This window comes from Hyalella azteca, unplaced genomic scaffold (assembly GCF_000764305.2).
Source record: "Hyalella azteca isolate HAZT.00-mixed unplaced genomic scaffold, Hazt_2.0.2 contig6587, whole genome shotgun sequence".
NCBI lineage: Eukaryota > Metazoa > Arthropoda > Malacostraca > Amphipoda > Hyalellidae > Hyalella > Hyalella azteca.
Window position 1 is genome coordinate 218,150 of NW_025936745.1, and position 26,879 is coordinate 245,028.

A 26,879-nucleotide genomic window follows, 5' to 3' on the forward strand; every position below is an offset into this window, starting at 1 on the left:
TTGCACGTCTTTAAACATTCTCTATTAAATTTTTGTCCTTTTTAAATCTCGGTGACTACACAGCGTTTCCAAATTCTAGATTCGGGTGCACGACAGCAACAAACAACTGCATCATCGCCTCTGCATCTAGGAACTTTGCATCATCAGTGCACCAGTGTTGGTTGCATCATCGCCTCTGCATCTAGGAACTCGCAGGAGCGTCTGATTAGTCCAAGAAGTTTGTTGGATGTATTACCTTGCGTTTCAACATGTTTAGAAAATTTCAGCTCCTTGTCGACAGAAACTCCCAAATCTTTTTCCACACTAGACTTTTCAATCATTACTCTCTCGTTGCATCCATGTCTTCTCATACTGTAATCTTGCTGTTCATTGTCCTTCTCGAGTTGAAGTACTTTACACTTGTCAGCAAATTTACTTCCAACTTGATATTCAAACCATATTAGTATCGCAACATCGCACTGGATGGTGGATAAACACCTTAATTTTTTGTGGTTCCGTGATACGTCTAAGATAAATCTAAATCTGTTCAATATTTAAGGAGAAATTCTATGCCATGCTCACTGCGAAATTAAAGGGGGCGCAGCCGTAGGCAACAAATTTTACTCTTAAATAAGACCTGGAGCTAACGCCTAGCGTCACCCCTAGTAACAATTGTACAATGGGCCCATGAGGGGCCCATGTGACAATGTGGAAATGAGGTGGCATTACGGGTTCAACATATGGGGCCCACATTGATGCTATCTTACTCTGAATTTGCATGACATTGCTATGTGGCTACAACATTGTACAAATAGAGCAAAACCAGTAAATAAATCGGTGGTGTTGGCCCATATGGTGTGCATGTGGCAAACCATTACTCTTAAATAAGACCTGGAGCTAACGCCTAGCTTCACCATGCATTCACTTTACTCAGCCTCAGAACTAGAAGCCGCAGACTACGCTTGAACTCCGTAATCCAGACAAGCGAAACACTGCCGAAAGACAATAGCGCCGTAGGTCTTCAGCCAATGCTTAAGCATGCTCGCTCATAAGCAGGCAGTTCCCCATCCGGCTGTACCTACTCCGGCCTAACCTCTTCTGGCCTAACCTATTCACGCTGTCACGGCTCACAACCTTCTTGCAGCCAATGACTGGCTCTACCAGTACACTTGGACCACCTTTCTAACTTCTTGCAGCCAATGAGGTTAGGTTAGGTCCGCTCAGGTTTGTTTTGGGTGGAGAAAGGTTGCAGCTCGTATAGGTTAGGCCAGAAGAGGTTTGGCCAGATGCTGTATGGCCATATTTACCTTTGGCAAGCTTATTTTGTGGCTGTGGACATCCGGCGCTATGGCTTTGAGCACTTGACTTCATAGGCCGTTATGCACTCAAGCGTTCTTCCCTGTGAAAAGGAATATGAACTAAGCGTGAAGTTTGGCAAAGCTGGCCTCCGGCATGCGCCCCAATTTTAAGCATTTATTTCATAAATGAAAAAAATGCGCTGAAAAGGCTAAGACATAGATTAACAAACAGACTATGACAACTATACAGATCTAAGTTTTTAATATTATATAATACCTAAACTTGATTGGATATGCTTAGAGAAGTAAAGTGATGCACACTGTAAGATGTTCAGTCACTTAAAATTGTTCGGTTACGCAAAAATTTCGTTTTTAATTTTACTTGAAAACGGAGTGATGTGAAAATCTGTAATAATCTCCATCACAGCGCATGGATAATATCTACCTACCTATACTCCAAATTTCAAGCCTCTCCGTTCAGTAATGAAGGACTTATGACTAGGTCAGTTGCTTAACAATTACATTTTTCAACTTACATCACTTCAAACGAAGTAATGTAAAAATCTGTAATAATACTCATCACAACGCATTGATAATAGCTACTATATTCCAAATAAATTATAAGCAAATCCATTCAGTATTGAAGACTTATGTCATGACTGGGTCGGTTGAGCATAAAGTTAGATTTTGTGTTTGAGTCCGCAGGCGAGTTCAAAGAAGCGTAGATTTGGTGTGAGTATAAGTATAGAAAATCTCGAATTAGGTTCACAATGCTAGATTATTCTCGAAATTGTGCCTGAGGCTTCGAGAATGCGTCAGTGCGCCAGTAACGTGGCAGTGAAGACCAAGTCAAAACGAAACAAACTGGCAGTGTGTTGAGAACGTTCGTGGAGTACGGTTGTGCGAAAAGCTTCTTCAAACTTTCATTGCCTTATTTGTTATTCCTCTCGCCGGGCATCATGGATGGATTCTTTAATATTCCCGTTAGGTTGGGCGACTTCAGCGTAATCGACGACGAGTTCAACTCTATCAGAGGGCGATTTGACACTGAAATGAAGAAGATGGAGGAAGAGATGTCAAGATTTCGTAACGAATTAATGAACCGCGAGTCTAACTTCTTCGGTCAATCGATGTTGACTTCGTCAAGGTAAATGCACTTTTTCCTATATCATTATTGTTTTATTGAAAATATTTTTTATTAAATACTATCTCGGTTTATTGTGTAGCATTATGAACATTTTCATGTCTTGTATGTGTATTTATTTTGTTCCGTTGCGGGCAACTTTCAATTGGCAATTGTTTGAATGAATTTACCACAGATTGGTTAGGTGTGCGGAAACTAAATCATACCTGGCGAAGCGACAATGAGACACGAGTAATCGCTGTTATTTCTGTCGAACACCAAGGCAATTTCGTGCAACACAAGAACGGTTTATATCAATCGTTCTTTGTTTTTTGAAAAATTACTTCGAAATTTCAGTTTCACTAACGAAACACATTTACGAAATTATGTCGAAATATCACTTTTTTTGCAAGGATTAGTATCTTCAGCCTGAGCTCCGTACAGTCGAAGGTGAGTCGAGAACTCGAAACGTCACTGCACACCAACACTTACAATTGCCAATGGCCACGAAGTGAAACCTGAAACGCTGTATTAAAAAGGGGTAGGAATCCTACTGTTATATCGAAATATCAAAATACTTACTCTAATCTCTCTAAATTTCTAAGGAAACGTCAAGGTTAATTTCATAATATATTTATATCGATTTAATTTGATGATTGGTGAAGAGGTACTTGCAAAGCCGTGGCTACTTAATTTGATGTCATACATACCGGCAGTAGTAAAGGTAGGTTAGTCGTAGCACGAGCCACGAGGTAGTATATGAATCTCGGTTCAGGCAGCGGCCATCGTTATTGCAAGTGGCCTACCGAACCGTAAATGGCCTATTGCCTCCATCGATGATTATGCACAGTTTTTTTTACAGTAGTTTTCAACATTGGTTCCTGAACCATTTTGCCAATATAGCTAACATGACACAATAAGCATGTGATCCTCCAGCCAAATTTTCGGTGGCGCTCCATGGCATGTGGGCCATAATGATTAATCGTAATATGGCCTAGGACTGTCAAGTCCGTAACACGTAACCAGTTTACCAAGCAGAATTAATTTCCTATTTGGTCAAATTACGCGATAACGTACAGAAAATATTTTAAGAAAAAAAAAAAAAAAAAACCAATGATAACAAGCATATTTGTTTACATGTACGGGCAAATTAGAATATTCTTATATATATTCTTCCCACAGCTTCCCTCGGAAATGTATGGATGACATTCAGGGGATAATTACTCCCGAAACCTCCCCCTAGTTCAAGTACTCGCAGCTACTGGGTGGTCGTGTGCAAAGCCTCATGCTATTCTGATATTCCATGGCCTTTTACAGTATTATCAGTTCTCTGACCTCTCATCTTAGGAGACATTTCATAATTGTCACATTTTATGATTATAGCAATTCATCAACGGGACATTAGGTATAGAAAGTCATCATAATAGTATTTCATCAACATAACATTTCATCCCTAAGTGGAACCTCTTGATATATGAGAACTCGTTGACGTCAGGATTGTAATATTGACGCTTCAGTCGGACTCATTGTTATATTGACGGTCCAGTCGGGCTGATTGTTATATTGACGGTCCAGTCGGGCTGATTGTTATATTGACGCTTCAGTCGGGCTGATTGTTATATTGACGCTTCAGTCGGGCTGATTGTTATATTGACGTTTCAGTCGGGCTGACTGTTATATTGACGTTTCAGTCAGGCAGATTGTTATATTGATGCTTCAGTCGAGCTGATTGTTATATTGACGGTCCAGTCAGACTGAAGAGTTATATTGCCCCTTGAGTCTATGGCCGCCGGTGTGCTATTCTTCACTAATGCCGCCGCCTCATGCCAAGCTTCCATTAGCTGGGCGTTGCCACACTCACGTGTTGGTCTCCCTCTCCTTGTTCCAACAATGTCTGGTAGAATATTGTGTGTCGCTATTTATGATTGTTTATATGAGGCTATTATTGAATCATATTGACAACGTCTACGCCTTGATGTTCAAGTTTTTATTGAGAATTTTATATTAAATACGTGCAGTGCGCTTAATTTGGGTCATATCCGCAGCACATCTATGTATACATGTGTTCGACAAGCTTTGTTTAATTGAACTAATGTCTGCTATGTGCACATGCGGAGTGTGTTCTCATAATTGATGGAACTTTGATGCCAGAATTTAATATATCATTCGTCTGCATGTGTCGCAAGGAACGTTTTCACTGAAGGTGTGGTGATTTTTCTTCCTGTCTTCTGTATTTTTATCTTCTTGTTGACATCAGAATTGCCATGGTAGTCATACGTGCATTGCGGCATCAGATTATCGGAGTCACTGCAGTGGGAAGATCTGTACTCACTTGCTCAGTCACGTCCTATTAGTTACCTGTTAACCATTGTCGTGCTGCATAGGTAAAGCTGTGCCTATGCTAGAAACTGTTGTTGCTATGTAATACGATGTAATGGGCTGTAATATGATATGAATATGCATGGCAAAGGTTGAACATGCTACAATGAGCATGATTCCTTTTGCAAACACTATCGTATTTAATTTTTTAAATATTGTATCACTATTTTTAAGTGTGTGGTCTTCTACTAGGGAAGTTTGAATTGCTCTTTCATAGGCCTGACGTGATAGACTTCTCTCAAAATAGCCCTCTGCCGATAGCACTCGAGTCGCACCCTTCGTGTTCGCCTCGTACCCTCGCTATAAGCACAAGAATGCTCCCTCACATCGCCTTCCCACATCACAGACTAGCGTTTACGCCTACATTTCCCTCTACCTCCTCTACATTGTCTCACGGAATGAGCTGCGTTTCACGCTAACGTTCCCCTTCATTTCCCTCAGATTGCTCATTCTTTCACGGACGTGGTTACGTTTTGCGCAAAAATTTCCCCCACTTTCCCTCGTACAGTTTTCTTCTCGAATGCTCACCCTCGTTTTGACACGTCAGAAGACTTCCGGCGTTCGAGCTGTCGAGTCCTGAGTCATCGGTCTGCCTGTTGAAGTTGGAACATTATACTTCATCCAAGAATTATCGTATTTATTTTCGTCGTTCATTTTCAGGAAACTCTTGATGTTTAGTGGTGAATCAAGCTGATAAAATTTGGTAGCCATTTGCTATTTTAGAAAACTTATAAAGTGTAATGAAGTCAAGTTGTGTCGGCAGAGCAGTTGTGGGGTCAAGCTGATGTGTAGGTAGGCGGGGCCGGAAGATATATATTTCGAAACGTTCGGTGAGATGTACGGTAGTCTTTTCTGGTACTGAATTGAATCACTCTCCTATAACGATAATGAGAACGAACAGCTTTTATTTGGGTTGCAGTTTGAATGTTACTTTGAACCTTCATTCACGCAAGACCGTAATACGAAGCCACGTATATTATGGACATATATATATATGCTTTCCTGTAGAAGATTTATTATCAGCAGTTGGAAGTTCGGTAGTTACGTCACACCTCGGTCGATCGTAATCTTGACCATAAATTTTTCAACAATTTCAAGAACCTTGAAGTTATTTCTGTTTATCTAGCAGCAAATAATCCTAGCTATATATTTAGTTCGTTGTTGGTATCATTCGGGGTGCCTCATATCACCCAGAAGTTAAAGTCTCCGTGATGTTTAAGTGGCTCCGCAGGCATATGATGTGAGTATCAAGGCATGTGGATTCAAATGGATCAATTAATTAAAGTAGTTGCATTGACCTTGATTTTGTGTCAGCATTTTAAAGTTCATTTGGTTTTCTCGAAACTCAATTTGAAACGCAAATTTTATGAATTGAAATTCATTTATTGCCATTCTGTAGTCAGTTCTATTTTGTTAACATAGGAGTTTCTCTTTGGAATTGCATTTTACAAACTTGACGCTAGTGAGTGGTATTATGATAATGAGTTCAATTTCGGAAGCCAGTTTTAATGCTCGAATGAGGATCTTAATTACTTTGACGGCACTCTCCTTGTTCGCAAGTTTTCATCATGACTCGCATGTGATGACACTCTTTAAACATGCCAAACTTGTGCAGCTAAGCGTGTAGGCTTTAGGTCATCACAATGTCGCTGCCCACGTGGGAGGAGTTTTATTGATGCCCAGGTGATGCGTAGGTGATGGAGATGATGCATACGTGTGAGTCATGTACGACCTCAGTCATGTCGATATATTACGTACTTCATGACTTGGTGCTACGTCAGCCTACGTGTGAGTGGGAGACATCAGTCATGTCAGCATATTGAGTTCTTTTCACTTCATGACTTGGTTATTGTAAATGCTGACTATTCGTCGCTTGCAGTCGGTACGACGTTAATTGCACATGGTGCATATGATATATGCTGCAAATTTTTGTGAAGTCTCAGAAATAACCTAGAAGAATACACAACTATTGATGATATGTTATGTTTTGTCGTCTGATATCTCTATGAACCTTCGTGTCGCTATCTTTAATTGTAAACTATTTATTTTGTATGAAACTTTAATGCTCCTGATTCCTTCGTGATCATCAGGATGCAAAAACGAAGTTCTTTTCCAAAGAAGATCATCTTCTCTGAGCCACACCTGAATCATGCAATCTGAAAAATAAAGTCAACCCACTTGCAAGACATTCACAGTATTCTCGAAATCTATTCCTCAGTGCTTGTCCTTATTGGGAAATTACAATGTGGCTCTCCGATATACATGTATATACTGAAGTATTCTCCGTTTGTTTAATGCGGTACATTGGCCATCAACTGTCTCTCTTCTTGACCGTATTGTGATATCACAATCTGATACTTTGATTTATTTATTTGTATACTTTGTTTCTTTATACCACCTGAAATAAAAGCCTTCTCTCATCCTGAGGCGTTATTACGATGCTATCAAAATAAGTCAACAATGTAGCAAGGAAGAATTTCTATCGAATAGTTGACTGTTGACGCTGCAGTGCAGCTGTTGCTTTCAATCTAACGCCGCTTGTAACTTATGTATACTTTACTCTGCTCGGGAGTTTACCTTGTTTATTGGCCTAATATTCAGATATCTTTTACTGCAATTAATTCAATTGGTTGATGTGATGAGAGATTTTTCATCCTAAAATTAAAGTGATTTTTCATCCTAAACTTCTAGTGATTTTTCATATCAAACTTCAAGTGATTTTTCATCCTAAATTTCAAGTGATTTTTCATCTTGAACTTCAAGTGATTCTTCTTACCCACGTGAGGCCTGAGCCGTACAGAGAGTTCGACAGAATTTGATTTATTTGATGCAAATATTTCTGGCGGTGCCTATGCCTGGCCGAACCGTTCTTCTCGCGGTTTCGTTCTGTGCGCAAGAAATAAACGTTTCTTCGGGCGGCTATAAAGATTGATATCGAAGCTTTCTTCCTCGTGTGCCGTCGCGCTGTTGCTGGGTGTCTTTGAGATAAAAGATAACAACTGATCGCACGTGCCGTTCAATGTATACAGATCGACCTCGAGGAAAATGACCCGACTTGGCTGCCGTTTTGTATTTAAATAGGCGTCTTATATGTTACGCCGCCTGACGCTTCATGTTCTTTGTTTACTGTAGCAGAATAGAAAAATTAATTTGTAGCATATGTTTGACCAAATTTTGAACTACTTGCATTGGGCTGTTATTTTGGTGCCAGCCGATAATGGTGATCATAATGATATATTCTATTTACAATGACAATCAATTTTTAGCGAACTAATGTCGATCGACGGATGTTATATCTCGGCGTGAGGACTCTTCGAGTTATCGCGATATCATCCAACTTCAGATACCTGTTAGAAACTCCTTGACGAAATAATCTGCTTATTTGTCCTATAATGACGCTGTTAATAGGTATTGAAGCGTTAAAAACTGACGATGAAAGTATACCGGCATTTGCAGCCGATGGTAACGTTTTCTAAAGTCGCCGTAGACGCTCGGAGCCTGGCCGTCTCGATCCATACGCGACTAGCGCAGCATGAGTCAACACGGGACTGTGGAGCCGGGGCAGCAGATCTGCCTTGTTTGGATAGCGTCGTGTGGGCGGAACTCGAAGCTTCTCGTTCCTATAGCCGCCGTGTTCTTGCTAACGTCTTCTACTGCTTAGGAAGCTTCTTGCTATCCTTCCGGAGATTCAGCGTCTCCTGCTTAGAAAGCTGCTTGCTATCCTTCCGGAGCTTCTTGTAATTTCATCGGTTATCTTGGATAAATGGGCACTAATACATGATAACATGTATGGATGGGGTCGTGGAGGTTAGAGATTCTCGTTCCCATAGCCGCCGGGGTTATTGCCCAGGGTATTGCCTACTTGCCATCTTACTTGCTCTCGTCCAGAGATTCTCTCAATTTTTTTTGTTATAGTATACCTAGTACATATGGTATTATATGTGTTGAAATATATGTCAAGTTTGGCCTGTCGCCTATTCATGTAACGTTCTTGACTTGTCTCTTCTGTATGAGTTCTGAGAACTGATATTTTGACCAGATCTATATGAAATTAAAGTTATCGTACGTACATTCGCTGATGATGGTGATAACTAATACGCAAGAACGTGCTTAATTTCAACACAAATTTTATGGACTGTTGGAGGTCTTAGTAGTATTTCTTGGAATCTGAAAGCCTTGTTCCCTTCTCGTCGTGACGTCATTCTAACAACTCGATAAACCAAACTGATGCATTCTTGATTGGCGATATTTTTCACCGATCCTTGTACAGCTTATTTAATTGAGGTAAAAATATTAAATGTAACAGATGAATGCCACGATAGGCGTTACCCTTACTGAAAATAGCGACAACGTTGATGTATGCAATGGACTGAAGCAAACCTTCAGAATTTTTTTCTCCATTCCACTAACTCCGTCCCCTTCCTCAAAATTATATTAGTCCCCCCCGCTGGTAATACCTATATACGCACCCAGTGTGGCAATCGTTAAAGGAAACACGCCATGGCAATAAGGGGTGGTGTTACTGGTGTACGTAGGCAGGCATCCACAGAGCCCGTCTCAGGCGTCGTAGTCTTGAACTTTAATTTATCGACAAATTTGCAATCTCGAGAGAAACCGCTGCGAAATTAGTGGTTTAATTTATTAATGTTTGAATATAGATGGATTTCCGGTATCGACAATAACTGCCCTTGGCAACTTCAGCGACATGCGTTTGATTGCAGAGCCTCAATCGACTTCAGAATTGCCAGGTTATTTTTTAAAAATATGATCTTTATTACTCTTGATATTTAATTCAATTATGTCGAGTTAACATTCATTCATCTGGAGGCTATGCCATTCTCAGCGCAAGTCAATGCTCGACATCACTGCGCATGTCAGTCTAGGGCTTCTCAGCATGGCTACACGAGTACAGACTGTCACTTGCGTCCCGCCACTCTTTTAGCAGGTTCACTCCTGCACCTTGCGTGACACCGTTGCTTGTATACATTCAGTTTGCTTGCAGATGAAGGTCGCTGCCTTGTACTATTCTGCTTAATTTTGAAATGCGTCATTGATATAGAATTGATTTATATTTATTATTTACTCGGCATTAAAAAATTCTTAGAATACATATTCATTGATTTACTGCTTCTCTGCTGAATAGATTTTTTATTCTATCTCACGCCATCACGTATAAGACCTACGACGAACAATCGGTCTTTCCCTCACGTATCTTTGTATTCGTAATCGTATCTGACTCGTATCTTTCTCGTATAATTGCGTACCTCTAGTACGGCAGTCCGGTGAACATTAACACTGGTTGGTGCTGCTCGTATCAACAGGCGCTCGTTGATGCAGTCAGGCTGCTGGCATGTGGCCAGAACGTCAGCCTCGAGTCTAGCGTCTCCTTCATAACCCTGCTCTCGCTCGACGTAGACATTACTCCTACTATTTTTTGTCCTTCGCTAGTGTTGCGTTTTTTTTTTTTGCCATCTACATTAGCAATTAAAAATTGATCAGTTATGAAATAAATCATTCCATGCTTGGCCAAATACTTTTCGAAAAGCGTCGTCCTTGCCTTTTACAACTCGAGTTTCGGTAGGTTCAATTGAGTGATTGGTAGGTTCTATCGGCTGAAACTATTGCATTATGTCTCTGAATAATTTATTAGTTACACAAGATAATTCGGAGTTATGTTGTGCGAGCAAGTCATTACTAATCAATATGTTGCGTCTGGATTACAACAGGATTCTCTTGAGTTAACCTAACCGTGTAATATATTAAGGTATGGTTTGTATTTATTCTCATGTGCCTTCTCTCCTCTTACCTGCTCACCTGGATATCGGTAAATTACTTGAATACATGTTTTTATTATTCTTTAGAGCCTTTTTACGATGCTTTATGTTGATAAAATAATTAGTCAAGCATTGTACCGCTATAAATTTACATTTTGTGCATCTACAAATCTTTCTTATTATCTTTTCATTGTCGTGCGAAATTCGTGTTTGTATTTCCTTTCAATGGCTGCTATATGATCCTTGATACCTATCTATTTTTCTTCAGTTCCATACGCTTACATTCTTTTGGATGCTGTATACGGCTTGATATGTTTACAGTATAGTTATAGGTACTTGATTTTGATTTCTAGATGTTTTCTTATTTTTTACCACATGAAATTTGAATTTGTAATTTTTTTCTTTTTGCGTAGATTTCAATTATTGATGACTTTTAGCTTCTTTTATAAATTCTCCCACGCGAATCATCTTCTGGAATATACACGCTGCGTCAGATCATTACATAACTAAATGTAAATTTTTATCTTTTTTTATAATACTTACACTATTGAATCCGGCTATTGTGATTGTTCATGCCTGGCGATCATTCAGTTCATGCGTGCGAGAATCCCGCGTTCAGAGAGGCTCTGGAGACAAAGAAGTTAAGCGAGAATCAGAGACTTTTTCAAAGAGCTCCTCCAGGTGTGCACGGATTCGGTTCCCCTTGTATCCCTTCATTGCGATCACATTTAACGAATTTTAATTGTGGTTATATAAAACTTAGTCCCGAAGTTCGTATAGCCATGAAAAAATTTAAACTTGGTGCACGGGATGAAAATCATGCCATTAGGAACTGTCAGCTGGGAATGTTTTTAATTTCAACATATCCATCTTGAGCCAAAACAAAACTACATTCTGATTTCATGAAGATTTTTAGTCGAGGTTAGAGGTTAGAACCTTTTATCATTGAGGTTAACTTAAACCTGCTCTCTCTCACTCTCTCTCTCTTCTCCTCTCTCTCTCTTCTCCTCTCTCTCTCTTCTCCTCTCTCTCTCTCTTCTCCTCTCTCTCTTCTCCTCTCTCTCTCTCTCATATGTCTGTTCGCAGAAATGGTCATGTGAAATAACCTTATGACGTATTGCAGCCAGCATGACAACCAACTGCAGCCACAGGCAGGAGGCTCGTGGCTGGAGGGAATGAACTCGCCTCTCATCCAGAACGACGGCGACTGTAAGCAGCTGAAGCTCAGGTTCGACGTGTCACAGTACAAGCCCAACGAGATCGTTGTCAAGACTGTCGATAACAAGCTGCTCGTGAGTACATTCAGATCATTGTTATTTATCTATTTTTAGAGAGAAAAAAGGTGGAAGATGGATAAAATTTATGATTGAGGAAAATTCTTTTCCGCTTGCTTGCTTGGAATGTTTCAAAAGCCACAAGTGATGTATTAACTAAATTCACTATATAAATTTACATTAAAAATATCATCAAAAAAGAAGCAACATAGTTTTTCTATATTTTTGATCGACAGTAAAATGCGAGGTCTATCCGATATTTAAGATGTTAGTTAGTTTAAGAGGTTTTTATTAAATTCCCAAACTATGAAGCCTTATTATTATCAATGTGATCAGAGATAACGGGATTAAAAAAATTGCAGGAATAAATAATAATTAAGCCCTGACAACGCCCTGCTAGGGCGTTATTTACTTTGGTATTCATGTTATTTGTGTCCTGTGTTATTACTGACGTGAATACTTTTTTGCAGGTTCACGCCAAACACGAAGAGAAGAGCGATTCTCGAAGCGTTTATCGGGAATACAATCGAGAATTCCTGCTGCCAAAAGGCACGAACCCGGAGTCCATCAAGTCGTCCCTCTCTAAAGATGGCGTCCTGACCGTCGAGGCGCCATTACCCGCCATCACGTCCGGGGAAACGAAAATTCCCATCGCTATGAACTGAATTCCTCCATAGGTCACTCGTCGTAAGAATACTAATCTTCGGAGCTAAATTTCTTAGATTGGATCGTCATCATCGTTGCGTAACAAATTTTTTGGGCTGTATTACGCGTAAGAGGCTTTCGAGTGTTCCTGTGTCGCAAGTTGGTGCTGCCTGTAGCAATGGCTGTTCGTAGCAAGAGTCGAATAATTACTCTCTTGAACTGAAAAGGTTTAGCTGCATTACATTCTATTTTTTTCTGCGTCCAAGAGTACGGAAATTTCGGAGGAAGTTCGAAAGTTGGCTCCATGATTCATTGCTAATAACTTCTGTGTGAATTTCAAACAATAGTTACCTTGAATCCAAATTTTACTTTGGCTCGATTTCATCCCGTACGAACCGCTTCATCAGATGCTCATGAAGTATGTTTTTCTTAGATGAATTTGAACTGTTAGAGCGCAACTCGTCGATGTGGCCTATGGTTCTTTTAGTTGCGCTTCGAGGTTCTTTTTGTGGCCTACGGTTAGAGACTACTTTGTATCGTTAAATCTATGAACGGAAATAATGTTACCTTGTACCAGTTTCTGAGACAACTCCTATCGACAGTGCTTCAGCATCGCTACATATCACCGTGTATACTTTGGGCACATCTTCTAGCCGGACATTAAGTCATTCGTAGTTGCTCCCACTGATGGGATTTTTGGTACTCGAATCAAAAATTCATTTGGAATGCCAAAGGACTTGACAATATTACAGTCTAAAGAGGTTCCCTTGCACGGTGGTCGTTTTAGTTCTCTGTTGTAGTTCGTTATTTTGTTTACATAGTGGATTAACGTTAACATAGCGTATAGTTACGGACGTAGCAGAGCTGGATGCTACGAGAAACTAGACTTTTTATTTATGGAAACTAACAACTGATTGATGATGCTCTGGAAGATTCCAATTTTATTCTCATTGGTTTTTATTCAACTCAGAAGACGTTTATTTTCCAATAAAGAAATACTCACATCATCTAAAAAATGAGTATACGTTAACCCAATATTTATGAGAAATTTTTTAGTGGAATTTCAAGGAAACGACGAAGAAACTCGCGTATTTATGAGAAACTAGTTATATGCGAAGCGTATGTAAAGTCTTACAATAAGATGCATGTACAAGGCGTAACGCTCTATACAAACGTTGAAGCTATGGTTACAATAGCACATTCAGCTTCGTATTAATTATAGAATAGCAACAATGCTACACGAGATCAGAGGATGCAAAGTTTGGTTCTGCATCGTCTTCATAATTGGATAACCTCGAAACTTGTTATTTACAGCTCCTATATCGAGTGTATCTTCTAATGTTAACACACTGAAGTCAATCTTAAGATAGAGAAGCGAAATAATACCTACATGCTCACATCTTTGCTAGAGAAACATGTATTAGCAAGACAAGGTTTACACAAGGTAATTGGTAAACAAGTTGTGTGATAAGCAGTTTGATTATTTTTTAGCAATTAAGAGCCTGCTACTAGTCAAATGAATAATATGACATCCGAGCAATATAGTGAGTGGCCTCTCAATATGTCCGGAAACTCGACGGTAGAGAACTAACTACAGCTAACCACGAAACGTGGCATCAGCGATTCAGTGACAAGTTTTACGAAAAAATTCACTTCAACTGACGAGTAAAATTTTCAGAGAGCATAAGAATAAATAGTTAATCTCACGGTGACGGAGATTCAATTTATATGATCACAGCATTTATGAGTACCGGTTTTTTCGAATACGCAGGTCGGATAGCGAGTCGCATTGACGCATCTAGTACAAAGAAACTAGGATAATCTAACACTAAATTTTTCGTCAATGTTACAAGAGACCTGTAAAAATGTTTTTTTGCAAGAAAGATTCTTTTTCACGAAAAATGAAGTTCCAAAATTACTTGTGCACCTAATCATGCTGTGGTAATGAATGGCATACTAAAATTTCTCTGAAAAGCATAACAGTTTATAACAAGACGCGAAATGTAATATTAGACACAAATTTAACATTGGGTGATCTGGATAGATTTAGTAATGAAACTATGCAACAACTTGTACTAAGTTCACCTTTCACGTCCGTACGCACTTCGGAATTCGTGTGCTTCAAAAGCCCGAATCGCGTTTCAGCGAAATAATATAGCGAGTTTTTTCTAACCGGTACTACTGTAAATTATGATTTAAAAGAGCCGTTTTCATCATGCATCACAAGACAGTAAATTACGACGGGGAAGCTACTTCACAATATATTACTTCTATTCTAGTAGCTTGATTACCAATTTATATTTGCTTGAAAGGAAACCTCTCAACTAAAATCTCATCAGGATGAAAATTATTGGACAAAATTTTCATTCAATCAATTACTGCACTAAACGGATCGTCGTGGCAACTTTTTACCGAGGTATCAGCAGGGTATCGAACTTCTAGTCTGATTAAATCAAGCCTTCTGGACATATCAAGAACGAGAATGTTGATCAAGACGAGGCAACCCACAACTACAAAACATACTGGAAATTTGAAAGAAGCTGATTCAATAAAATAACGCCAAATATACCAAAAAATACAAAAGGCAGCATAAAAAATTTAGTTAACACGACTCTGCGGCGCTAACGTTACGAACACATTGCATTAGTGACGGCAGACACTAATTCTGATACGTGCTAATTTGTAAGATACTTATTTTTCAAGTTTTTCATCCGCATCTAAAACGGTTTGAACGAATCCATTATGCGTCTATCAAATGATAAGTTCGTTGTAATATTGGAGGTAGGAAAGGAAAAGTAAGCCGACGAGTGAAATGTCGACCCCCAGCTTACATTAGTGGCATTATCGGGAGCACGGAAATACATACAGTAAAGTCAGACAACACAATAATTTGATCTTCAGGTCGTTCAGCATCTAAAGTTTCCATTTAAAAGACCAAAATATCTTTGCTATCGTTGAATTTTCAACAAATTATGACATTAGGTTATTTACCAAAATTTTAGTCCTGATCGGAAAATTAAGAGATTAATGTAAGGATTACCATGATCCATGAACAAATCTTTACGGTTGCAAATGAAGTCAAAAGGTTTGCAGCAGGTATATCTTGTGAAAGTGTTTATATTTATTCCATTGCAAATAATTAAGAAACATTGGAAAATCCCACATTTTCATGAAGAAATGTAATTGATTCATAAGTCAAGTAAGCCTGAAAAAAAAGCGTGAGAAGCCGTTTCCGTTCCTTATTAACTTCGACCTAGTCAAACTTCATCCCATTGCAATTAAGGAGTTAAATATTCAAGTTTACCAAACACTTTGGAAAAAGAATTGTATTGACATCAAAGACTAGGCGATTTAGAACGCGAGAACAACTTTATCTGGTAAACATCAAAAAATCTGTATTACAATCGGTATGAGCCACACACAGCACCAAACTATTGACAATTAAACTTGAAGTACTTAAAATAGGCAGAGACAAAAGATTTTAATTTAATCATAGTTAAACCAATTAGCAAAGTTGAAGAATTTCTATCATTCTTGGAATTTTACAGGCTGACAACCATCGAATTAATGACAATCTGTTATATACGTAAGTAAAGCAAATTATCGTCCTTGAACGCACTAAGTACACAGGTAAGGAAGAGAGTTATAATTCACAGGCCTTAGTTAAAAAAGGACGCACAGTTGACGAACAGAAGATGAGCTCCAGATCTCATTGAAAACGGTAAAGAATCTATCTGGATTCAGATATACACGAAGAATTAAAATACGATCATTTGGGATAATTTTCATATTGCCGACTCAAAAAATACAACAGAATAAAAATAAAGAATAATATTTGCAAAATGGTGAACATCAAAATACTCGAACAATAATTTACACAAGATGTTATTCCGCTCAACTGAAAGCAATTAGCACAATAAACAACAAAAAGTCGCATGCCCCCTGAGATTAGTACAAATAAAATGACAGGTTATTTATGCTTGGTGACATCAGGTATCATTTCTAAATATGGCTCATCAGTAGTTACAAGCACACAAGTAAATGGAGCAAAAATGTCGAGTATGACATCCTCATTACAAATCCAACAGTTCTCTAGGCACAACAAGAAGAAAAGTGCACAGTTGCTATCATTAAAACAATCGAAATCATATTTGAGTAACTTGGAGTCATTTCTCAAGAAATGTATCAAAACGATCTGAAGAACAAAAACGCTATGAGCAAACGACGCTAACAGCAAGTTCTGTGAGACGAAGGGAAAAGTGAAATGGAATGCCGGTGAACGTCATCAAGTCCCGGGACAAATCTCAACTAGCTCCAAACCTAATTTTAGGTTAGTCACACTATGATAATAATGCCACCGTTTATAGACACGCTTTATACAAAAAAAAATTAATGCACCGATTTCCGGCGAAATAATGCTGGCATTAGAGCAACCGCAATTCTTAAGATTAACCTTACGAGCACAAAACACACAGCCACGTCTACTGATTCCACAAAAGGTGGAGCTTTTGATGATGCAGTCTCATCCAACAGTTATCTCTACAATTTTTATACTTTGCTTCGGCTATTAGGAGGATTTCTCAGCGGAACAATCTTGGGTGCATACTAATTGAGATATAACTAAAAAAATTTAACATCGCATGTGTGATAGAATTTCATATCAAGTGACGAAATTCAAAATCATTGGTAAACTTTTTTTTCTTCAAAAATAACAGTAAACAGAAATTTACATCAAAGGATTACTAAGAAAGCTGGTTCCTCATCCAGTGTCTTGGACACACATTTGTTGTATGGCCCGAGAAACGTTCTCAACTTCTCTGGTGCGCAGCACATCGGCGTGCAGATCAGCAGTAGTGCTGTGTAAGTCGGCAGCAGCAGCGGCAGAAAGGTCTTCCATGCTGCGCGACCGGGCAACCATTCCTGGCACGGCGTAGCACGGCCTTCCAGTTGCCACTGCGTCAGACCCAGAAATTGCGTCGCCTGTCAGGGACACAAGCGTTTGTTTCTTGTTCTTGCCACTTACTCCGCTGCTGAGGCTGGCAGTACGAAGTCTGTAGCAGCCTGTCAAGTTGCTCGTTCTCTCTGAACTATGGACGCACATTTCAAACAAGGCTGAGCACTTTTCACTCCCTTCTAAAGTGTAAGGGTGAGATCTGAATCTTTTTCTCCTTAAAAAACTGCGTATGTGATCTTTCTGCCATGGTTTTCCCTTTTCAAGAGAACCACAAGAGGCAATTGAATGACGAGTCTTCTGAGAATTAGCCAAGTGGCCTGGCAAGCTGTAACTGCTAAAACTTGAGAAGAAATCCGAATTAATTGTCAAGGTTTTGAGGCCTGAAAATATTGAATTCTCTTTTTCGACAGGGCTGCAATTTTTGGAATCATTTGTATCTGCAGTCATAGTGGAACTCAACAAAAACTTGTTAGATAACCTAGGAAAAAACGAATTGTGCCTCTCCATGATGGAATGAGTAGGTAAGTTTTCAGAACAGCCCTGCAGAGAATCAAAAGAAGCACTCTCTGTATTGTGGCCTTCCAGTGACTTTGTTGGTGTGTGTGGCATAACAGTTGCTGCAGAGGCCGAAGCAGCAGTGCTGGCCCCCAGTCCGCGGTCACTCAGACTTAGAGCCTCAAGGCGGCCAAATATTTGTTCTCTTTCTTGCAAGTATTGATGTCGGCTGTCAGTAACACGGCTCAACAAGCCTGCAACACAACACTTTATTAGAGATGCATAAGAAAAATCTCCCACAACCATTTCAATAACAAAAACATTAAATTATTTCATAGGAATATTACTTGCATGAATGCATCTGACTAATTGACTCAGCATTGCATTGCAAACACACAGATAAAGTATATATATACGGTATTGGTTAGAATAATTGAAAGCTAGAATAAAATCATTTACAAAAGTAACAGCCACAACTTGAATTTCTCTGAACCCTACCTTAAAATTTTGAGAACTAATAACTTACCAAGTGCATCGAGGGCATAATTCAAGGTGTCTGAAGTATAATCTTCAATAGAGTCTCCTCCTCTGGCTGAATTGGTGCTCATATTTGTGCTGCAGCATCCATTTTTTACAACCTGTAAAGCAAAAAACCAAAACAAAATTAGAAATTATTTTCAAGAAGCATAGTTGACTCAGCCAATCCACTTAATTCAGCTTCTTTTTGACAAGCATGAAATAAATCGCAACAAGATACAAGGCTGAACAAAATATAAGAAAAATCATCTCAAATTAATTAGAATACCAGTAATACTTGAATTGAGAAAATTAAACATGCATTCATGGTTACAGATGATTACAATACACTACATTTCTATAATGCAATCTTGAAGACCAATCACAGGTCATGTAGCCAACCAACTACAGCATGCTAGATGAAATATAAATCAGTACTCGTGGCAGTGAGTGACAGAGAGTGCATTTTCTCGTCCACAAAAACATGAAGTCACGGATGGATGGACAGACGGACAGGGCGAGCACAATAGTGCATTTTTTTTCATAAATGAGAAAATGCGCTAAAAAATGTGTCAGGCAAACAATGATGAAATCTTCAGCACATCCTCCTGACTCTGCACACCAGGATCATTTGATTAACATTTCTACTTTCTTATCATTAAGTAACCAGAACGCCAATTAAAATGTCAATAATTTGATGCCAGTAATCATCAAAGTATCATTCAAATATTATATATGGTGCAGGAGTGATGGTTATAAATCTACCAAATTATTTATATACAGCTATTAGATAAACTTAGTCATGATCAATACAATATCATGACTATCTTAAAATCATGTTTTCTCCCACAGTTTTCAGTAAGATTTCAAGAATATTACAATCTGGCTTCAAGTATGGTGGCTGCGCTCATAGGATGTTTCTCAAATCTTTGAACAGATATGCTAATCAATGTTCTTTATTTTAATTCCTTACTCCTTACTTGATCTGATAAGACTAGTGACACAAAAATTTCAGTGAGCTTCACTCATTTCCTTTACTATTTTCCAAAGTTTATCTATCTATGTAAACAAAGGGAAACCATGATTACTTTGCTAGCATTATATGAGTTTTCTCTACTGTCTTGAATGTGCCTTGTATTCTTGCTACCAAGATCCCTTGACCAGCACCTTCCCTTGCACTCCTGGAGCACTGTGGGGGCTATAGTGATGTTACATGAACCTAAATTCCTACAATTCACTTGACTTTACTCAATGTTATATTGAGAGATACCTTAAATAATATTGTAAAATCACATATTTGATAGAAGTTCAGATCAAGTGACGAAATACAAAAATTATTGGCAAACATTTTTTAAAAAATAACAGTACAACAGAAATTACACAAGGACAAGAGGGAATAAATTCTTCTGTTATAATGCAGAAAGTAAATTTCACTATTTGAATTTAGGAGTGTACAGCTAGGACAAGGTTGGTGTTATGTTTCACATGTTCATCATTTACAGATTATCTTTAATTTTAGATAAGATTGTTCTTAGAAATTAAAAATATTTGATTACTTTTCATATAGCACTTAATCAATCATGACATCAACATCTTTCTCACAAGAACCTGAAGGCTCTAGTGGTATATGGTATACATACATCTACCAGTTTGGGAGCCTCCATATGGTACACAAGCAACTACACTAGTCAATGGTAAAAACCTGAATGATTTTATGAAAGTTGACATTTACTAAATTTTTATATAGGTACCACATGATAATAATGAAAACAATTTTGAAATTCCAAGATTAGATGTCAGTCAATAATTAACATTTTTGTTTAACTCTTCTGGAATTACATTTAACAAACCACTGGTGGGCAATAGTATAGCATTATCCTCTTTCTAAAACCTTCTGAGTGTATTGTTGAGTGTAGTAAATTATTAGCCTGGTTAGGGAAGGGATAATGGAAGCAGAATTGAGACAAGAAGTGAATGATGGCAGATGACACTGCAGCATCATCATGATCCTGCAGATGACTGCAGTTAATGTGACAGCATTATGGAACTGTCATTGTCATACTCTCTACAGCTGTTCCGATTCCAGAAAGCAAAGAGTGAGCAAATCTCTGAAGATCTTTGGCAACACATAGGGACTTGTTCACTTTTCTTGACAATTAGATAGAGTTGATTCATCTAGCAGAAATTGGGTAGTTCCAAGAATAGCAGGAAAGCTCTAGTTATGGCTTAAAAGATAGATATATTCCATGACTGTCAAGAAATAGATCAGGAAATTATAAATAAACTAGTGCCTCAAAGTCTCAAACTAGTGCCATAAACAATACAAAGACTCAAATTTGTAAATATGCTTTGCATAACCAAAGTGGTCCAGAATAAATCATTAAATATGAAACACTATTTATTAGGTATTCAACTATAGCCTGAACATGAGAACTTCACTACAGACGGAAATATTGATCAGTGCATTGATCATATCAGATTAAATACAAAATGTCTTTCATTGATCACCTTAAGAAATTAAGTAAATTTAAATTGATACTCTAAGCTTACTATGTCAAACAAAGCCCTAGTGGAAGATTTTCAAGAATAATGGAGAAGACTTGGGGAAGCATTTTCGTCATTGAGTATAAATTTTTTAAATCACATTGCAAATAAACTAGAATGTAGCAGGGGTCTGGACTCAACAGATATGAATGTGTGTTGAGGATAAGATTAACATGTCAATAATATTCTTGAACTTGAAGTCAAAGAACTTAGTATTGACATTTTTTAGACACTCTTGTGGCATTAATTCTAAAAAATCTCACCCAAAAATGGTAAATGTATTAAAAAAAATCTTAATTCTGAAAATATGTGATAGAAATACTAATAACAAATTAACAAGAGCTAACCTTCCCATTCCATGTTCACGAGTCACAACTCTTCGAAAAATATCACATACCTAGGCTAGGTATTATCTCTTCTCCCTATACAGCATATAGTAATTTTAGAAAAGAGTATTCTTAATTTTACAGATGCTAAATTGATTTAGGCCTTCCTTATGATTGAGCATTTTATTATCATGAAACATAAATCACAAAAACAAATTACAATTTAACAATTTGCATAAATTTGACCCATTTTAAACAATGATACAACTTACCTACTTGAACTTAGGTAGGTACTACAACTTCTACAAGGCTAACAAGCACAAACTTTAGCAAACTTAGCCAGTTTTAGGCTACTTCAAGTTTTAATTCTGGTAACCTGGTTCCTGGTATAATAATATTATGAATGGTAGATGAAGACTAAAAGAGCAACGTTCGTTAACGCAACAAATATTTAATACTCTTACTTTTCGCTCAGAAGAAATGTAAAGAGGGTTCATTTGAACATATCTATTAAGTAACAATGAAATTTTTAGACAACTGAGCTTTAAATTAAATACTTATGGCTTATTTATGGGAGTCGGGACAAGTGCTGCACAACTTCATGCAGTCAGAGCTGAAGCTTCTTTCTCAGTTCTGTCTAAAAACTGAAGGACGTTCACTGTTCAGCCACAACGATCGCTAACAAATTTTCTTCCTTTGGTATGAACCAAAATGAAATAAAACCGATTTAGATACGTGTCTGAAAATATATGTAGTTGGAAAAATGATAAAGCTACACTCACCTCAAAGAGCACAAATCTTTTTAATTTTAACGAGAGGCAGACAATTGAGCAGAAATACGACGAGCGATTTGCAACACCACCATCTACGCTGAGACCTTCCCCAATTCTTAGGTAAACATTGCCAGTCGAAGTTGAATATATCTGTTGTAAGTTTCGACAGTAAAAACTAAATAAAGATAAATTAACTAAAAAATGTGTGAATTTTGAATGAAAACCAATTAAACTCCTTTGTGTGGAGTTTTCAAGTTTTAAATCGAAACCGAACTCTCCGCGGGAAATTCGAATTCTGAGGCGTTGTTATGCTTCTAAGCACAGTAATTGAAGTAACAATACAATTTTCATAATCACACCTACGCTAAGTTTGTGACAAAACGGTGATGAATTATTTTATACTGATAATAAATCCTTTCAGTAGATGATTCGAAGAGACATACTAGATCCGAACTGAACTAAGAACATGAGTGGCAATGACTTTCCAGCAAGTTTTTATAGATAAAATTTATATTATACGTATAAAATATCTCTAATACATAAGAAAACAGTTCCATAGAGAGATAATTTTCTTTAATTTCATGGAAGGTTTTCTGGGGTTTAACTTGAATTTTGTAGCGAACCATTAGTTATTCAGTCCCTGGAATAATTTTATTTAATATACATTTAAATGCCTATTCCTTTCTGTCTGTCGAACGCTTTAATTTGTCTATAAACGATAATTTTGCGCTTTCAACAACGTTCGAAATCACCCGCAACTCGCATAATCAGCATGCGTGTGCCAATCATTCAGTGCGTTCTCTACAGGCTGCATGTTAATGCACATCAAATATCATAGTTCAATTTTTTATTCGCACATATATACCGTAGGGGTTGTGTGTATTCCAAGTTGAACTTTAGCCGTGTTTCCTTGTTTATGTGGATTTAAACAAAAGAGCAGTAATATTTAGTAGATTTTTCATGAAGCAACTGTTAAAATTTGCATAGTGCAGATATTCCTTGGCTACCGATGCCATTTTTGCTTATTAGCTTTATTTGGCTTTTATTTTTTAGCTTTTGGTTAGCTTTTTAACCCTTAGCTTTATTGGTTTACTACACGGTTGCGATAGCTCCTGAATTCACACGGATTTGTAAGGAAGTAAAAACATCATGGAAACAAATAAAATGTCAAGAGATTTTATTTTAATCAGAATGAATTTTCTCTGCTTTTGTATTATCCTGGAAGGAATGTGAAGTACTGTCTCTCAATCCCGAATAATCACAGACGCTCTCTACTTCTTTCGTCGATTCATTTAAATACTTGTCGGGAAGGATGAATAGAGAAAGCAAAAATAGAGTATGACTATATATAGTCATATTTCTCGATAGTTTATTTAGCAATGCAAACTTTAAGACGAACTTTGAAAAAACACAGACGATGTTAATTCATCGGGATCGACACTTTTCGTCATGCCAAAGAGCGAGCGATCTTCATAGAGAAATCAATTACACCGAAATCTGTTTATAAAAATAATAAAGATAAATTGAACTAATCACCTGATATTGCAATTGAATCACAAAACGGGTTTTTCGAAAAAAAAGATGTTTGAATGCAAGTTCTTCATTTCACAGCCTTCAATGCACGCAACTGAATGGAATTTGAGCAGTTTCCCTTTATTTAGTTAGGGAAAAATTGTTTTTCTCCGTGACAGTTCTTCTATTCAATGCTTCTAACAAATGTGACTATTCGCAGTAATATATAGTCTCAGATAATTTAATTATGATTTGCACAGATTTGAATTTGTAAATTTGCACACTTGAATTTTTTCCCTAACAGTTTAATTCCAAAAAAGTCCCCATATACATGTATATGTAGTATCTTCGGCGTTGAAGAATGGGCCTGTCACCGATTATTGCACTTTACTTGACCGGTTCGCATATCTAAAAGACTGGCCTTGTGATCAAATATTTTCAACGAACAGTGGTTTGAATGCGTTTGTTGACTTTCAGTTGTACTGTTGGGTACTATAGGCATTTCAAGACCACACATGCTCCTGCGCAGCTCTGTCTATGGTGACTCACTGACTCTAGTCTCTTCTTGAACGTGCTCATACTCGGAGCTTCAGCACAGAGAAGCTGTTCCACATGTCGGTGACTCGAAGCGAGAAGAAATGTTGTCGCATAGAAGAGTTGCATCCCAGTTTTTCAAGTTTTAGCCGTCCCCCTGGTGTTAGCTCTTGTTTCAAATTCTAGTAATCCTTCAGGGAACTTGTACAAGGCAGGGTGGCCTAGTGGTTAAAGTTCAGAGTACCAAGATTGGAGCAGAGAGGCGCGGGTTCGATCCCAGCTCTGTGCGCCAGTTTCTGGTCAGAATCGGCAAGGAGCTAGCCGGGCGGTTAAGCACAGCAGAATAATTGTAGCAGTGCGTTGCGAGTTCGAGACCGCAAAATGCTGTGAATGTAGTGCGATGTTAAGAATCGGCGACAGGCCTACGGCCTACTAAACGATGAAACCGCTGTTATTATTATAAAAGGAAAAGAATCGGCGACAGGCCACATCAGGCCTACGCTTCAGCGCCGACATCACTATGTTATGTTATGTTTAAGCCATGAGTATACTTGTATACTTCAGTGAGGTCGCCACGCAGGCGACGATAACAGAGAATTGGAAGCTTCATAATCTTCAATCTTTCTTCACAAACCTTGCCATTTAAGCCTGGAATTAACCTTGTCGCACGTCTTTCAACACTATCGACTAAATTTTTGTCCTTTTCAAATTTCGGTGACCACACAGCGTTTCCGAACCCTAGGTTCGGATGCACGACAGAGATCAACACCAGCTTCATCTCTTCTGCATCTATATATATAGCCTAGGTAACCGTACTCGTAGGAACGTCTGATCAGCCCAAGCAGTTTATTAGATTTATTGACTTGCCTTTCAATACGCCTAGAAAATTTTAGCTCCTTGTCGACACAAACTCCGCGATCTTTTTCCCTGCAAGACTTCTCAATCATAACCCTCTGGGTTGCAACCATGTGCTCTCATGCTGGAAGCTTGCTGTTCATTGTTCATGCCGAGGTGAAGAATTCTACACGTACTCGCCAACATTAAAACTCAGCAGCCACGCATCAGCCCAGTCAACTAAACTGAACGTATAGATGATCATTAATTAATTGACTATAAATACTTTTTTTATAATTTTTCTGAAAATGAAAATACACGCATTATGTTATTCTTCAACCCTCATTGCCAGAGATACGTAAATATAAGCTCTGAATTTTCTCATTCCGAATATCATTGTCCTGCTTCCAATTAAAATTGCGCAACTAACCAAGAATGCAATTCCAACAAACATTTAGCACGAAATCCCAATTTCGCTCCAGAGTCGAAACTCTAAGTTAATTTGAATTTCCATTATTCAACAAAATTTAGCATAGCAAACTTTAAAGTGCACGGCTGCTTTCCCTCACCGTGTGCTGAAGCTCCGATTGATTGATAAACAATAAATAAGATTTCAGATTCACAAAATATCACGACACGATATGTATCGTGGTTTAGTCTTAATACAGTCCCTTATATTTACAATGCTAGGCTTCAAAAACACTCACACAAACTTCGAAAAATACTCACATTAACAACTTAATATGACGTCCGTTCATCACGATATTCTATATACTCGTCTATGTCAAAGTAGTCTCTGCCGTGTACACGTGCTAGATTTTATTACTCGCTTGAAAGTCAAACCGTGCATGGACCTCGTTATTTTTTTTTTTATAATAAAGAATCTCTATAAATAACAATAACTACAAAACGTTGTAGTTTATAGCCTAATTAATTACGGAACTTCTAACAGTGAAATTTGTTACAAAATAGTTGCAGATAAGTGAAGTTTCCGCAGCAATGAGCACGAGTGTATTATATATATATAATATATATATTATAAATTTATACGCATATTATTTATTATTGATATGTATTATTATTTTGGCTTGGTTGCTCGGTTTCATATGAAAAACTACACACATTGAAATTGGTTCGCGATTAAGGTAATTTGTAAACGAAAATTTACGATCGTTTAAATTATTTTACTAAAAACGAAGTAGACAGGAAAGGACATAAAATATTTTAAAATTTGATATGGAATGTATAATCCAGTTTTTTTTTCTGTTGAAACATTCCATATCATGTTCACATTACGTTTCCGTAACATTAGATTTTAAAATCTTTTCCAGAATAATAAATATACCTCAATTAACCTAATTTTAACTGAAAAAGTTAAATAGCTCTACTGTAAAATTGTTTACGATATTAAAGGATTTAAAGGATACGATTCAATTCGCATTAAAGAATGACAAGATGTAGCTATAAGTAGGATCGCTCTTTAGACCCATATAATTCACGAGACAGAAATAGTTTTTAATTAATTACCGTTGGTGTTGCCCGTGCAAAACCCAAAGATTGAAATGAAAAACAAATAGTGAAAAAAATATTATAATATAAAATGAAGGACAGCCCTAGGGTTCTAGCAGGGGAAACGACTGCGAACTTCCCAACGAAGGACTTATAGAGTTGCGCTACCTGGCAATTCATGAGCGCTTGCGCATGTGTTATGCATTTAAAAAGGTTAATAGTAAGATACCAATTAAAAGCATTTTACCGAATTATGTCGTTACGAAATAGGAACTATCGTTAACTTTTAACTTCTAGCGTCGTTTCTCATAGCATCAAATGAGGTTGTGAATCAAAGTAGGTTTATCGCAGAACTCTTCGTGTATGTCCCGGATGTTCGTCGCACTCAGTTACTGAATAGATGTGGCTGG

At 37.8% G+C, this 26,879-nt stretch overlaps 2 protein-coding genes across 5 annotated transcripts; one reads left to right on the forward strand and one right to left on the reverse strand.

Annotated features, from left to right (window-relative positions):
- Nucleotides 1–2,118: 2,118 nt before the first annotated feature.
- On the forward strand, nucleotides 2,119–13,488 carry LOC108677192 (heat shock protein 27). 2 transcript variants are annotated; one of them, XM_047880924.1, is made up of 4 exons: nucleotides 2,119–2,424; nucleotides 11,145–11,234; nucleotides 11,677–11,845; nucleotides 12,298–13,488. In XM_047880924.1, the coding sequence occupies exons 1-4, from the start codon at nucleotides 2,237–2,239 to the stop codon at nucleotides 12,490–12,492; spliced, it is 642 nt and encodes a 213-aa protein (XP_047736880.1). In that variant the 5' UTR covers nucleotides 2,119–2,236; the 3' UTR covers nucleotides 12,493–13,488. The 2 variants fall into 2 exon arrangements, with proteins under 2 accessions (XP_047736880.1, XP_018020858.1); XM_018165369.2 differs by lacking the exon at nucleotides 11,145–11,234 and having other exon boundaries at nucleotides 2,120–2,424.
- A 63-nt stretch (nucleotides 13,489–13,551) lies between these two features.
- LOC108677191 lies at nucleotides 13,552–21,898 on the reverse strand. Of its 3 annotated transcripts, none has more exons than XM_018165368.2 (3): nucleotides 21,772–21,898; nucleotides 18,448–18,559; nucleotides 13,552–18,175 (listed from the first exon to the last, which is right to left on the reverse strand). In XM_018165368.2, the coding sequence occupies exons 1-3, from the start codon at nucleotides 21,802–21,804 to the stop codon at nucleotides 17,232–17,234; spliced, it is 1,089 nt and encodes a 362-aa protein (XP_018020857.1). In that variant the 5' UTR covers nucleotides 21,805–21,898; the 3' UTR covers nucleotides 13,552–17,231. The 3 variants fall into 3 exon arrangements, with proteins under 3 accessions (XP_018020857.1, XP_047736878.1, XP_047736879.1); XM_047880922.1 differs by lacking the exon at nucleotides 21,772–21,898 and adding an exon at nucleotides 21,580–21,755; XM_047880923.1 differs by lacking the exon at nucleotides 21,772–21,898 and adding an exon at nucleotides 21,584–21,596.
- Between the last annotated feature and the right edge of the window lie 4,981 nt (nucleotides 21,899–26,879).